At 36.3% G+C, this 14,043-nt stretch overlaps 1 protein-coding gene and 1 pseudogene across 1 annotated transcript; one reads left to right on the forward strand and one right to left on the reverse strand.

The window, feature by feature from the left end:
* Nucleotides 1-5,416: 5,416 nt before the first annotated feature.
* Nucleotides 5,417-6,124, forward strand: LOC143633209 (beta-fructofuranosidase, soluble isoenzyme I pseudogene; annotated as a pseudogene).
* Nucleotides 6,125-10,696: 4,572 nt separating this feature from the next.
* On the reverse strand, nt 10,697-13,964 carry LOC143633218 (EIN3-binding F-box protein 1-like). The gene is made up of 2 exons (XM_077101563.1): nt 13,811-13,964; nt 10,697-12,940 (listed from the first exon to the last, which is right to left on the reverse strand). The coding sequence occupies exons 1-2, from the start codon at nt 13,824-13,826 to the stop codon at nt 11,088-11,090; spliced, it is 1,869 nt and encodes a 622-aa protein (XP_076957678.1). The 5' UTR covers nt 13,827-13,964; the 3' UTR covers nt 10,697-11,087.
* Nucleotides 13,965-14,043: the final 79 nt, after the last annotated feature.

A 14,043-nucleotide genomic window follows, 5' to 3' on the forward strand; every position in this document is an offset into this window, starting at 1 on the left:
TCCATAACCACCGCAGCACCACCACCACCACAACACCACCCAACCACCACCACCCAACCACCCGACTACCGCTTCCATCATCTCCGACTACACAAACTCACCGCCTCATTACCCTTTTTACATCCCAATCGGAAGACCTCGGCTCCGGTGGCGTCTCCGGTTCATTTCTAGGAACAAAATTTCGAATCAAGAAACAAATAATCAAAATTGGTCGTTTTTTGAAGAGATTAGCACCAGAATTGAAGTGGGTCAAAAGGGTTTGTGGTTGGATCTTGATATTAAGAATTTTTCAAAGAAGGGGTGGCGTAGTGCGGTACTGGTGATGCGGCTGTGGGTTGCGATAGTTTTGGTGTCGGTGACAATGGTGGTTGCCGGAATCACAGCAGCGGTCCTAGCTTAACTGTTAGTAGTGGCCGGTGGTTTTGTTGGTGGTGGTTGAGGTTCTCTTGAATATGTGAATAGATGTGAAGAAGATGATAGATTTGATGGTGGGTCCCATATTATTATATTTATTTTTATTTATTAGATTTTTTAATGACATATATTTACAAGTAAAATGACCTTAATGCCCTCATGTGTCTAGACTTAACTGAAAACATAGATGACCGTTAGTGTAAAGGACTAAAAACGAGACACTTTATCATATAAAGGACGACGACTGAAAGTGAACTTTTTAAAGGACTTGATTCATAAATTGACTATGTTTAAAGGACAAAATTTATAATTCTGTCTAAAAACAATGTCATAATTGTAGTTTTAATTTCAAATAATGCAGTTATCGTTTAATTAATATTCATGATGAAATAAGCTATAGTTCATGTAAAATAATCTATTCTTATAAATATAATATTTACAATTCACTCAAGTGATAACATTTATGTATATTTGAAATTATATATCAATTTACTTGTCGATTTTTATATTTTCACTCATGTCGTACACGGGTCAATAACCTAGTAGTTTACATCAAAATCACATAGCGTAGAAAAAAACCAACCCAGAATTTCGAATAACTAAAAGGTTTTTATTTATTTAAGAACATTTAATTTATTACTTAATTATGCTATGGACTTAGAGAAGGCTTATGGGCCTAATGGAGGTCCACTAGTATGAGATAAAACATTTTTAACCAACAGATACGCCTCAAGAACACACACTCTCTACATTCATCATCACTAGGGATGAGATCGTACCATATCGATATCAAAAATCGTAAATTTTGGGTACCGTTAATGAAATATTCAGTTCGGTATCGGTGTTTCATGCAAAATTCGGAAAATACCGGCACCGTACTAAACCATACTGGTATCGAATTCTCAAAACTTGGTATCAGTGATACCAAATCGGTACCAAATTCGGTATCGGTACTAGTACCGAATTTGCTCATCCTTAATCACCACCACTTGGATCCTATACCAAACTCAAGATCCAAGCATGCAATCCATAGATCTCACGAAATGAAAACAACGATGTAACATTCAGATTTTTGGAAGAAATAGAAATTTATTATTTTAATTCTTGGTTAACTATCTGTTTATATAAGTTAAATAACTAATTAATTGGGGGCTTAAATAAAACATGATATGAGAGATCGTCATAAAACATTTCTTTAGTTGATATTATCTCGTCTAGTTGGTCAACGTTTAGATTCTAAACTCCAATAACCCTTGGAATTACTTATCACATATAAATACGCATGTTATACATTAAGTTATATTAGGACGAGCAGAAAACCGAATTTATAGAACCAAAACTTAATTAATCGAAAAACCGAACTGAAGCATTAACCGATGGTTAATTTTTTGTTTTTTGAAAAACCGAATTTTTGGTTTCCCATTTTTAAAAAACCGAAAAAACCCGGACCGAACCAATTGATAGTGATGAAGATGATGAAGACTGTTGCTAAACTTTGAAAATAAATGAGATGATAATGAAGATTAGGACTAAACTTTTAGTGTTTTTTGATTAAGAACTTTGTTGAATTTTAAACTCTATTACTCTAGCAACTTTGTTTTCGTATGGTTTCATGTAACATACGTCTATTTTTGTTTTTTATATTCAATATATTTGTAGTACTCTAATACGTTCTTACAAGCTTAAAATCATTATCTTCATTTTTAAAATTTTTTTGCAACGTCTACACAAAATTGGAAAAAAACCCTACGATAACCGAACTTTGAAACCGAAAATAACCAAAAACCAAAACCAAACGGTTTGTATATTCAAAAAACCGATGACTTCGGTTTCGGTTTCACCTAAAAACCAAACCAAACCGAACCGTGCTCGGCCCTGTGTTATATTATATCATGTCACATCATATCCCATATTGTCTTGTCTTCTATTACATGACATTACATTATTATTATTTATTTATTTATTTATTTATAAATAACAATTTCACACTTTCTAATTTACTCATAAATCTACATCACTAGTTTACAATGTGATTAAAACTCATTATCTCTTGGGAATGGGACACCAAACAACACAGGATACTATTAGTTAAACGACCTTTGGTATTAATATGTTTATATTACACAATTGAAAGTACTCTAATGATATTATTAATATATTTAACAGTCCTCACTTCAAACCACTGACTAGAGAAATTAATAAGAGGATTTTCTACCATTTGTTGAAAGGTATTCCCTACCCTAAGATAGGGAATACGTTTAACACATATGATAAATAAATATGGATTATGTAAATAAATTTAAAGCTAACCTATAATTTTATTCCCTTCATTTTAAAATATTGGGGTTACACTAACATAACCAGTGACAATAATAGTGTGTTGCATCCGAGCATTTTCCCCAAACTTTCTTCCCATGTAAATTCATACGCAACTTTTCACACACTCCACTATCACAATCTGGGACGGACAAAGGAATCACCTGATCACATATATTTATCTTCATCCCGTTCTCATCGTCTACATTAATTATCTTTAGTACTTGACCACTGTAGGGGTATGGTACTAAACCCGGCCTACGACCTTAATTTATTATGTTTGGCTTATTTTATTATATGGACTAATACAATATTATTGGGCTGAGAGGGTTTTGTGGAGGTAACCCTAACTGGGCTAGGCCCATTAGGGTACCATGATGGTGGCCATGAGGCTCTCTATATAAGGAGGTCTCTACCTTCTTATTAGGGGGTCATGCTCAGTAAGAGCTGCCATCATATCATTTTTGTGTCTGTAAACAAGAGATCCTCGAGATTTCTTAGCAGTCACCTCCACACCCCCAAAAAGCCATTGCAGATCTCAAGCTAGCCGGAGAAGAAGATCAAGGCGCAGCTCGTTCATCCCGAAGACCCGGGAACATCGTCATGGATCAGGTCAGATTCATCTCATGTTTCTACAACCACAAATAACATCATTCTAAAATTCATATATGTTAACAAAGATGAACATATAATAAAATTAAAAAATGCAATTAATCTGCAAAAAACTTTTGAATAAACATGTATTCACCTGTTTGTGCCACTAAAATGATAAGCAGTAAAACGGCAATAACCATGCTAATAATAAGCTTCATTGCTTTTGTTGTTTTATGTATAGGACGATTTGGAGTTATACATTAAATACGAATTGATTATGTATACGGACAGCCAATGCGGTATGCTTAAATTACGATTTTGGTTCATATCTATGAGAAATTATGTATTTGGACCAACAGTTTACATATGGGTAGAAAATAGTTACTTCAATGGACAGATGCTATAGCTTTTGATGTTAAGATGGTGCGCACTGACCGACTATTTTATTATTTGCCAAACAGCCCCTAAATAACATTAAAAAAAAAACTAAATCAACTGCATTAACTATTTTATTATTTAAATTGAGTTTTAAAACTTTTTACACTTAAATAGAGTTTTATCAGACTTCATACATATAATCACATCCAAACAAATCATAACCAGTCTTACGTTGCACATCATAACACATTCACACATTCTTAAACAAGTATTCTCCATGAAGCACATGCATAGCAAACAGACTATCCCTATGCTCATGGTTGTAAACACATACAAGGTTCGAGGTTCGTAGGCCTTCCCTATTTTCAGTTCATTCTCTATCTTGAGCACAGTACGTACAAGGCACACAAATCTCCCCTATACAATTACGCGCACATGTTTGGCACATACAAGGCGCACATACCTTCCTAATGCCGATACACACTTACGATACGTACAAGGCACGTATACCTTCCCTATATAATTTCTTTTCCCATCACAGGCACGGTACATACAAGGCACACCGACCTTCCTTATACCGCCATTTAAATAATGGCGTACAAGGCTCACATACCTTCACTAAGCCAACACATAATTCAGTAGGTTATAAATCACGTATAAGGCTCACAAACCTTCCGTATGCTCATAGCTTATCCTACACATAATCCTATAGGTAATGAATAACGTACAAGGCTCACAGACCTTCCCTATGATCATAGCTTGCATTATGCATACTCGTTCTTAGCATCTAGGCACGTTACTTAGTCCCATTCTCATAATCTGCACAAGCGTTACTGTAATATAACCGGGTCTGATTTGTTCGGTTCTTGCAGGTTACCCGGTTTATGCTTTCCCCTAATTATAATCAAAGCTGCAAACTTAAATTTAGTGCATGTAAATCCATCTTTTAAAAGATGTTGCATTCTTTTCAACTTTCACCACCAAAACATAGATTAATGTGCAAAACAAACAAAAACATTAAATACAAAACACAAGTAGATATCATTACAAGTTCCCATCACAATCGGTTACAAACATCAACAGTTTAAAAACAAGAGTTAAGCCTAGAAAAACCAGAATTTGATAAAAACATAAAAACAACCTCATAAAGGCTGTCATGGGTAGACATGCATAATAACATCTAACCATGCCCAAAACCCACAACTACTTGAACCCATCACCATTTGTAACCTTACAAAAACCAAAACTAGACCAACATCATCACAGACACGAGTCCACGACCACCCGACAGTAACAGACAGCTAACAATCATAACTAGGACCTATTGCGAAAGGCTGTCTTCAAAAACCAGAACCAAGCATCAGAATTCTCATATGGCTGACAAGAATAAAAGATCAATTTTTTTGCAAGAGTTGAAATACCTGAACCAAAATTTGTCTCTAACAAAACCTTGATCTGATTAATTGACTTTGACTTGCATGAACCAATTCACGTTTGCCTGCAAACATGCTTTTGACCCCAATTCTTCTGACATTGACTTTTGCATTGACATTCAGGATGATGATTTTGACTTTCAAGACTTGGCCCATTAACTTGTTTCTGCATCAGAATCTAATGTTGATTCTTTCTTTGACTTTGTATACCAATAAGTTGACTTTGACGATTTCTATCTATTCTAAGCATTGACCAAATCATTGAATGTGATGCAGGCCCAATGTATTACAAGAGATGGTACCACCTGTTCTACCAGTATAATCCATTTTCACCCCTTTGGGGCAACATGACATAGGGACACTCGGTATCAAGGAATCTCATCAAATGGTATCTTCTCCCTTTCGCCATGGTGCCGGACCACTGGTACGACATTGAAGGTGTCTTTACCGATTCAGCCACGATCCTCCCAAATGGTGAAGTGGTCATGCTCTACACTGGTAGCGCGTATGATCTTTCGCAGCTACAGTGCATATATGCGGCCAACTCATCTGATCCATTACTTGCTGATTGGGTAAAATATCAAGGAAACCCAGTCTTATTCCCACCTCTAGGTGTGGGGCCCAGAGACTTCCGGGACCCATCAACACTATGGATGGGGCCCGATGGTGAATGGCGAATGTTGGTTGGGTCAAAGAAAAACGAGACAGATGGTTGTGCATTGGCCTACCGTACCACAAATTTCACGTACTTTGAACTGAAAGATAAAGTGATGCACGCGGTCCCTCATACAGGTATGTGGGAGTGTGTAGATTTGTACCCTGTATCCACCACACACACAAACGGGTTTGACATGTCTGTCGACAATGGTCCAAATGTAAAATACGTCTTGAAAGAAAGTGGAGATGATAATAAGCACGACTGGTATTCCATTGGAGATCTCGATCGGTTGAATGATAAATGGTACTCTTGTTATCATTCAACCGATTAAGATGTCCAATTGAATACCAATCATGCTTATTATCATCCCCACTTTTTTTCAGCACATATTTTGCATTTGGCCCATCATCGACGGACATGTCCAACCCATTTGTGTGTGTGGTATATACATGGTACAAATCTACACACTTTCACATAGTATGAGGAACCGCGTGCAGCACTTCATATTTTAGCTCAAAGTATGTGAAATCTATGGTATGGTAGACTAACGCACAACCAACTGTCTCGTTTTTCTTTGACCCAATCAACAGTCGCCATTCACCATCGGGCCCCATCCAGTGTTGATGGGTCCCGGAAGTCTCTGTGCCCCACACCTGGGAGTGGGAATAAGACTGGGTTTCCTTGGTATTTTACCCAATCAACGAGTAATGGATCTGACGAGTTGCCCGCATATGCTATGCATTGTAGCTGCGAAAGATCATACGCGCTACCAGTGTAGAGCATGACTATTTCACCATTTGGGAGGATTGTGGCTGAACCGGTAAAGACACCTTCAATGTCGTACCAGTGGTCTGGTACCATGGCGAAAGGGAGATGATACCACTTGATCAGATTTCTTGATGAGTTGAATTAGGATTGTATTGATAGAAGAGATGGTGCCATCCCATGTGATACATTTGGATTGCGTCACATTCAAAATCATTTCCTCGTAGTTGAAAAAATATTTCTAACTATAAACTCTCTCTTCGTACAATAATTCCCTTTATCATGAAAGTTTTCACTTTCAACCACCCTTTTTTTCCTACTTTTCTAAAACACTTAAATCTATGATGTATCAACAAATTTTGTTTTCTTTTCGATCAAATTTACTACTATTTACTACAATCAATAAAAATAATAATATTTATTACTAAAGACTTATAACTGAAGGCATAGTTATATTCCTTAAAACACACAATAAATTTACAATATATATAGTTATTGAAAGTCGGACTCGGACTGACTCAAGAACTGGATGATAACAAACTAAATTTAGAAAAATATTTAAATACTAGATAAAACGTAGATACTATAAATAAATTGAAAATTTAATAAGTAAAGCATGTTAGCTAAACTTTTTTAAAAAATAGAAGAAAACGTTTTCCATACCGCTAATAAAGTTGAATGGCAAAGCTTAGCTTATCATTTTTGTACTGCTAATGAAGTTTTTGTCCGAAACAAGGTTCCAAGAAACAACATTGGCAAAGGATAGCTAACGGCCTGCCGGAGACCCGGTCAGAATGAGGGTGGTGGTAGATGAAGCCATGATCCATGGATACAGTTGTGTGTGAAGATGAAGGATAATAAATGGGGTTGGTTTTTATAGAACTTTGGATGTTTAACCAGTTGTGTGTGAAGATAAACATACAGAACATGTTCATTTTCTTAACGAACAAACATGAACTCAAAAACCCTGTTCGTTTGATTGTTTGTGTTAGATCATTTGTTCGGTTAAATTTTAAACAAATGAACACAAACATGCTCTGTTCATGTTCGTTTACGAGCCTGTAAACTGTCACCTCTATTTGGAATGAAAAACGTTTAAATAAACAAGAAAAAACCTTTTAGAAGAAACTGAGTTTCCATTTTCCTGAACATTGAGAAATCGGTGTCACTAAACATGAATTATTTATATGTATGTTAGGTGTTTACCAAAAAGGACATCGATCGTTTCTTCTTCACCCTCTTAAGCCCCAATTTATTTATAACTAGTATTTACGACCCGCGCGTTGCAGCGGGGTCGCTAAAAACCGTTAATAACCCAAGAAGCTATAACCACATTCTAACCTTGTGATCAAATTAACTTCTGCCCCCTTTAGAATTATAACCATCTTGTTGATAGTTGACATTTAACCACATAGCTTTAAACGTTTGGTGATAGTGGACTCCGAACTTCAAGAATTAAACTGATGGCAACTGCATGTTATAGGTGGTGTGACCTTTGAATTATCTGACAAAGTCCAACATTAACTTTCAAATACAGATGCAGGTGTCGACTGGCAAACATACACTTCATTTGGCCAGAAATCGAATAATTCATCCATGCGTTAATAGTGTAGTAGCATCATTTCGATTCCTGCTTACCCCTAGCTTAAACCTCGGCCATTTTGCAGTCAAACTTTGGGCCTGAAAGCACGGGGTCAATTCAATAGGTAATTAAAGACAAAAACATATTAGCTCCACAATCATTTAGAAGGCCAATATATGACATGCAAGCATACAAAACACAATCACTTGAATCTTTATTAGACATAGATAACAAATATTCTCTGTTTTTTATTAACAATGTCTAAAATGGCCTTTCGAATTATTAATTAGGTTTTTATTAAGACTAATAATGCTTAACCTTCAAACATCATAAATCCAAGCAAGCGCATAACTGGTTACAGGCAAAGAAGGAAGAGCAAACCAAAAACGCAAGATACAAAAGAAATAATAAAACAAAGCCCTAGAACTAAAAATTGACTTGAATTTAAAATGATAACATATATGAAGAACAACTCTGGAACAATTAATTGATCTACTCAAAATGCTAGAAATTTTTTTAGTTTTTAACAAACGTAAAATGCTGTGATTTAATTGATAAGTTAAGTTGTAGCTATTGTATAATTTTCTTCAGAATCATCGCCATTGTAGCTAGCCAAGAAATCCCACAATTAAGGTATGAAACACAACCTACATATCGATCATATTTGGAGTCAAAATTCGTAGAATCTAACCTCAATCGGCCCGGATTTGGTTGAATCTGCATAGCTGTTGCCTGTCCGACCGTCAACACTAATGGCTTCAACACCAGAGAAGTAGAATCAAACCTGTTTAACCTAGTCGTCGCTGCCTCTGAACTCAACTCTTCCAATGGAAAGATCGAGAAGATAGTGTCGTGTTAGAAAAAAATAAAAATAAAAACACCCAACTTTCTAATGCGCCAACCTTTGCACCATTATTAGTTAACCGAACACTAACGAACCGAGTGCCAAAATGTGTTGTTACCACATGTGTCGATTGTTTTGACAACATGATAATGATCAACTTATGTAAACAAACTGAAATCATCATAAACAGGTGATTGATAAACGAAAATAAAGACTTTAAAGTCAAACCTAGTTCTTGAGTATGAAAGAGAAAGCTAGAATGAACGGGAGTGAATATTAAATTATGGAAAGAAAGGGTTTACCGAGGAGGGGGGCTCCTTTTATAGCCATAAATTCGATAATGGCAATGGCTAGCCAGATAAATTAAGAGGGCTAGTCAAAGGGCAAGTTTTTTTTTTTTACCAAAATCAAAGAATTTTGACAAAGTATATTGATGAACTAGGATATACTCAATGTAATCCACAACTAGTTAATAAAATACAAAAAAAAAAGAAGTAAAATTTAATAACATACGTAATAACATATCTTATGGATTAATAAAATATATGTATATTGGTTTTTAGTGGTCCCAACTATTGCCTTTTGGTTACTGCTGGTCACAACTAATGAATTAACTACTGATGATCCCAACTTTTAAAGCATTTGTTCCTAATGGTCCGCGACTAACAAAAATCCTAACGCCGTTAGTTTTAGGTCGTCGGGAAAACGTTTTTGGCCGGAAAATTCAAATTTGTTGCCGGAAAACACCACTTGAACACCGCAACCACCACCAATTGACTCACCGCTAACATACTACCACCACTTGAGCACCATCAACCAATTCCGAGGATGGTTCTAAGGTTTCCGACGACCTCAATAATTGGGGCTTTTATTAGAAAAAGGTTTCTAAAGGTCCGATACGAAGTTACCAAGATGTTTGGGACGAAAACGTTGAGTTTTCGGGGGGAAAAATTGAGTTTTCCGGCGACCTGAAACTAACGACGTTAGGATTCTGTTAGTCACGGACCGTTAGAAACAAATACTTTAAAAGTTGGAACCATTAGTAGTCAATTCATTAGTTAGGGCCAACAATGATCAGAAGGCAATAGTTGAGATCATTAAAAACCAATATACCTAAATAATAATGACGCATATAAGGCTCACAAACCTTCCCTATGCTAACACATAATCCGATAGCTATGAATCACATACAAGGTTCACAAACCTTCCCTATGTTCCTTGTACAAACCTTCCCTATGTTCATAGCCTGCGTTACACATACTCATTCTTAGCAACTAAGCACATTACTTAGTCCCATTCTCATAATCTGCACAAGCGTTACTGTAATCTTTATATCATACTTCACCATTCTCATAATCTACGCAACCGCTATTGTAATCTTTATGCTATACATTATAATCAACGCTGCAAGCTTAAATTATTGCATACTCGTATCTGTGATTTGCGTGCAAATCCATCTTTTGAAAGATGCTGCATTCTTTGCAACTTTGACCAACAAAACACAGATTAATGTACAAAACAGACAAAAACACTAAACACCAAACACAAGTAGATATCATTACAAGTTCCCATCACAAATGGTTACAAACAATCAACAGTTTACAAATAAGTGGTAAGCCAAGAAAAATCAGGATTTGGTAAAAACTAAAAAAACAACCTTACAAAGGTTGTCATGAGCAGACAGGTATAATAACCTTCTAACCATGCCCAAATCCCACAAACCACCAAGCTCACCACTACTTGAACCATCACCATCTGTAACCTTATGAAAACCAAAAGTAGACCAACAAACATCATAACAGACTCAAAACAACCAACAGTAACAGACAGCTAACAACCACGACTAGGACCCGTTGCGAAAGGTTTGTCTTCGAAAACCAGAACCAGCATCAGAATTCTCATGAAAATATGGCTGACAAGAATAAAAGACCTTATATGAAAGGCCAAAATTCTCGCAACAGTTTAATAATAAACTGTAAAAAAAGATGTGTCAGCCAAATCCCTTGGAAAAAGATGCGCTTGGAACCGGATTTTATGAAGCAACCCACCACACCGAGCCTGTAAAAACCAACACTGTTTCAAGATCTAACTTATTAGTATCCTTTAAACAAGGATATCGCACTTCCAGATTTGTTCTCCCAAAAGACCAACAGCAGAGCTGCTGACACCACAGCATTGCATCATGTTCAAACCGATTAATGTTTCACCCAACTTCTTCAAGAACGGCAGGCTCTTGTTTGACACCTGGCATCCCGAGATTGACAACACTTGTAAGTTTACCTGTCCTGCGCACGCCAATGCTGCAACTGAGAAATCAGTGATTGCAGATTTAGAAACATCAAGCTCCCTGAGTGAAAAGCAATTTTTAGCAACGGTGATCACACTTGCATCAGTGATTGATCTGCAACCGTCAAGATTCAAGACCTCGAGGGCCCCACCATGAGCCATAGAAATTTCTGAAACGCTCTTGTCGGTTAGATTCACACAACCGCTAAGATCTACCTTGGTTAGACCAGACTCACAGTTCTTGATAAGTGAGGTCAAGCCTGAATCTGTAATTCTGTGAAGCCCTGTCAACACGATTTCTTCAAGATTGTGGCAAAGCCGACCCAATAAAGCCAAACTGAAGTTTCCAAAACTCAGGCAATTGCGAATGGATAAAGATTTTAAAGAAGTGCAGAGAGATAAACCCGAAGGGATATTCATAGGCAAATCTTGAATCCCCGCACATTTTGTCAAAGAAAGAGTCTTTAAAGTACCACAGTTTACAAGTAACCCAAAGATTCCAAGCTGTGTAACCATTTGGCATTCTTCAAGAATCAAAGTTTCAACCGAATTTGCAACTTTAGCAAACGCAACAACACCTTTATCTGATAGAAAGACAGAATTTTTAACGGAAACTTCTTTCAAGTTCGGGCAGCCTCTGCCCATTGCTTCAAGCCCTGGATCAGTGACACCATTACAGTTGGCAATTACAACCGACTTCAACTTCTGTAACCCTTGACCACTGCCCATAACCCAAAAACCCTTTCCGGTTACAGTCTTGAGATCACTTAATATCAAATCGGTCAATGCCAAACCATAGTGCCCGATAACAGCCAGAGACATATCACTGATGGTTAAACCTTGGAGTCTTAATTTCAACAAAGAAGAAGATGCTGAAGTGACCAGACTAACCAACCCTTGATCTCCGACTAAAGGGCAGTTCTTCATTGAAATGGATTTCAAATTAGGGCAGCTTTTACCAATAGCTTGAAGGCCTTCGTTCCCGATGTTTGAGCAAGATTCTATTGAGAGGGAGGTTAGATTAGGGCAGTTTTTTGCGATCGCCATTAAAGATTTGTTGGTAATTCCCGGGCAGTGAGAAAGTTCAACTTTTTCCAACAAATGACACTCGTTAGCGATTTCAGTAACACCTTCATCTTTAACCGAAGACAGATTCCATAAAGTAAGTGATGTGAGAGAAGGGCAACCACGAGCAACAGTCATGAGCCCAAAATCAGTTACTTTACTTGAATTATTTCCTAAAATAGCAAGTTCGCCTAAACCGCCACGGTTTCCTGAACCAACACCAATGGCTGCAAGTCTAATGTCGGTTGCTTTTTTCCCTTTTAGACACCGTGGGATAGCCCCGCCACTTTTATCAAAGTCTTGCACGTTCTTTTGCTCGTTTCTGTGAATGGTGCTTAGCAGCATTAACCAACGCTTTGAAACCGATGCACATGAACTTTTTTCTTGACCAGAAACGCGTCTTAAGATCTCGAATAAACATTCATCTGGAAGGATGTCAATGGTGGTTTTTTGTTTTTTAAAAAGTTGTTCAGAAAAGACGAATGGTGCAGTGATTCTTGACCTCTTGCGAGATGGGAAGTATAATTGTTGACCTAGGGACAAGAAGAGATCTGACTCTTCAAGAGTTTGGTATTTTGGCATACCATGGTAAAGAACATCTTCCCCTGAAAACCAAACACAAAAGAACATCAGATCCATACTTAAATTTTGGTTTATTAAGAAAGAAGAAACCTTTACTGCAAAGCCATGACTCAATTGAACTAAGGATTTTAAGAAACAGTAAACCTTAACCTAACTTTCAAAAGAACACCTTTTTATCTTGAAATTATTATAAATCAGGCATAACTAACACCAAACTTTTATTCCTAATTAAAAAAAAAATTACAGCAGATCAAGACTTAACAAAAAGTCACATATGCTAAGGAGCAATAAATCTTAAAACTAAGTTTCAAAAGAACTATTTTTCTTTTAAGTAACCATAAATCAGGCATAACTAAAACCTAACACCAAATATTATTTCTAATCTCTCAAAAAAAAAAAAGAAACCTAAACAGCAGATCAAGATTTAATTGAGCTACAAATTTTTAAAGTGCAATAAACCTTACTCTGAAGTGTCCAAAGAACTCACTTTTTTTTCCCTAAATATTACCATAAATCAGATATAACCAGCATAAAGATAAAACCTCAATAATCAATCATGTTCTTGTAATCCTAGTTTTCCTATGCAACTCAATTAACAAAACAATATGATCATATCAAGCATATACAAGTCAACCTATCATATATTCCTATAACCAATATGCAAGAGTTTATAAAAACAACCACCAACACAGGATTTCAACTATAACATAATAATCTCAAATACCCATTTCAGATAATTAAAGAAAACCAATAAATATCAAAACTTTATCAAGAAACCAACCATTTAAGAAATAAAAATCAAAACTTTATCAAGAAACTAACAAACCAAAGCAATAAAAATCAAAACTTTATCAAGAAACAAACAAATTAAGCAATCAAAATCAAGACTTTACCGATGAGTTTCTGCATGAGTAGAGTTGAAAGAAACCGAAAACAAATTCAAGAGTTGAAAGCCCAAAAAACCCTCTGTTGAGAGCAAAAAAGATGAGATCCAGCAGCAGCAAGAAGATGAGTGATAATAATAATAGATGATTAAGCATCAAAATCATATAAGAAAGAGAAAACCCATATATAAAATTTGGGCAAAAAAGACCAAAGGGGATGAATGGAAGGTAAAGAAAGGTAG

Source organism: Bidens hawaiensis, unplaced genomic scaffold (genome assembly GCF_021521415.1).
Source record: "Bidens hawaiensis isolate Kalapana, Puna unplaced genomic scaffold, B.hawaiensis_p1.1 tig00006634_1, whole genome shotgun sequence".
NCBI lineage: Eukaryota > Viridiplantae > Streptophyta > Magnoliopsida > Asterales > Asteraceae > Bidens > Bidens hawaiensis.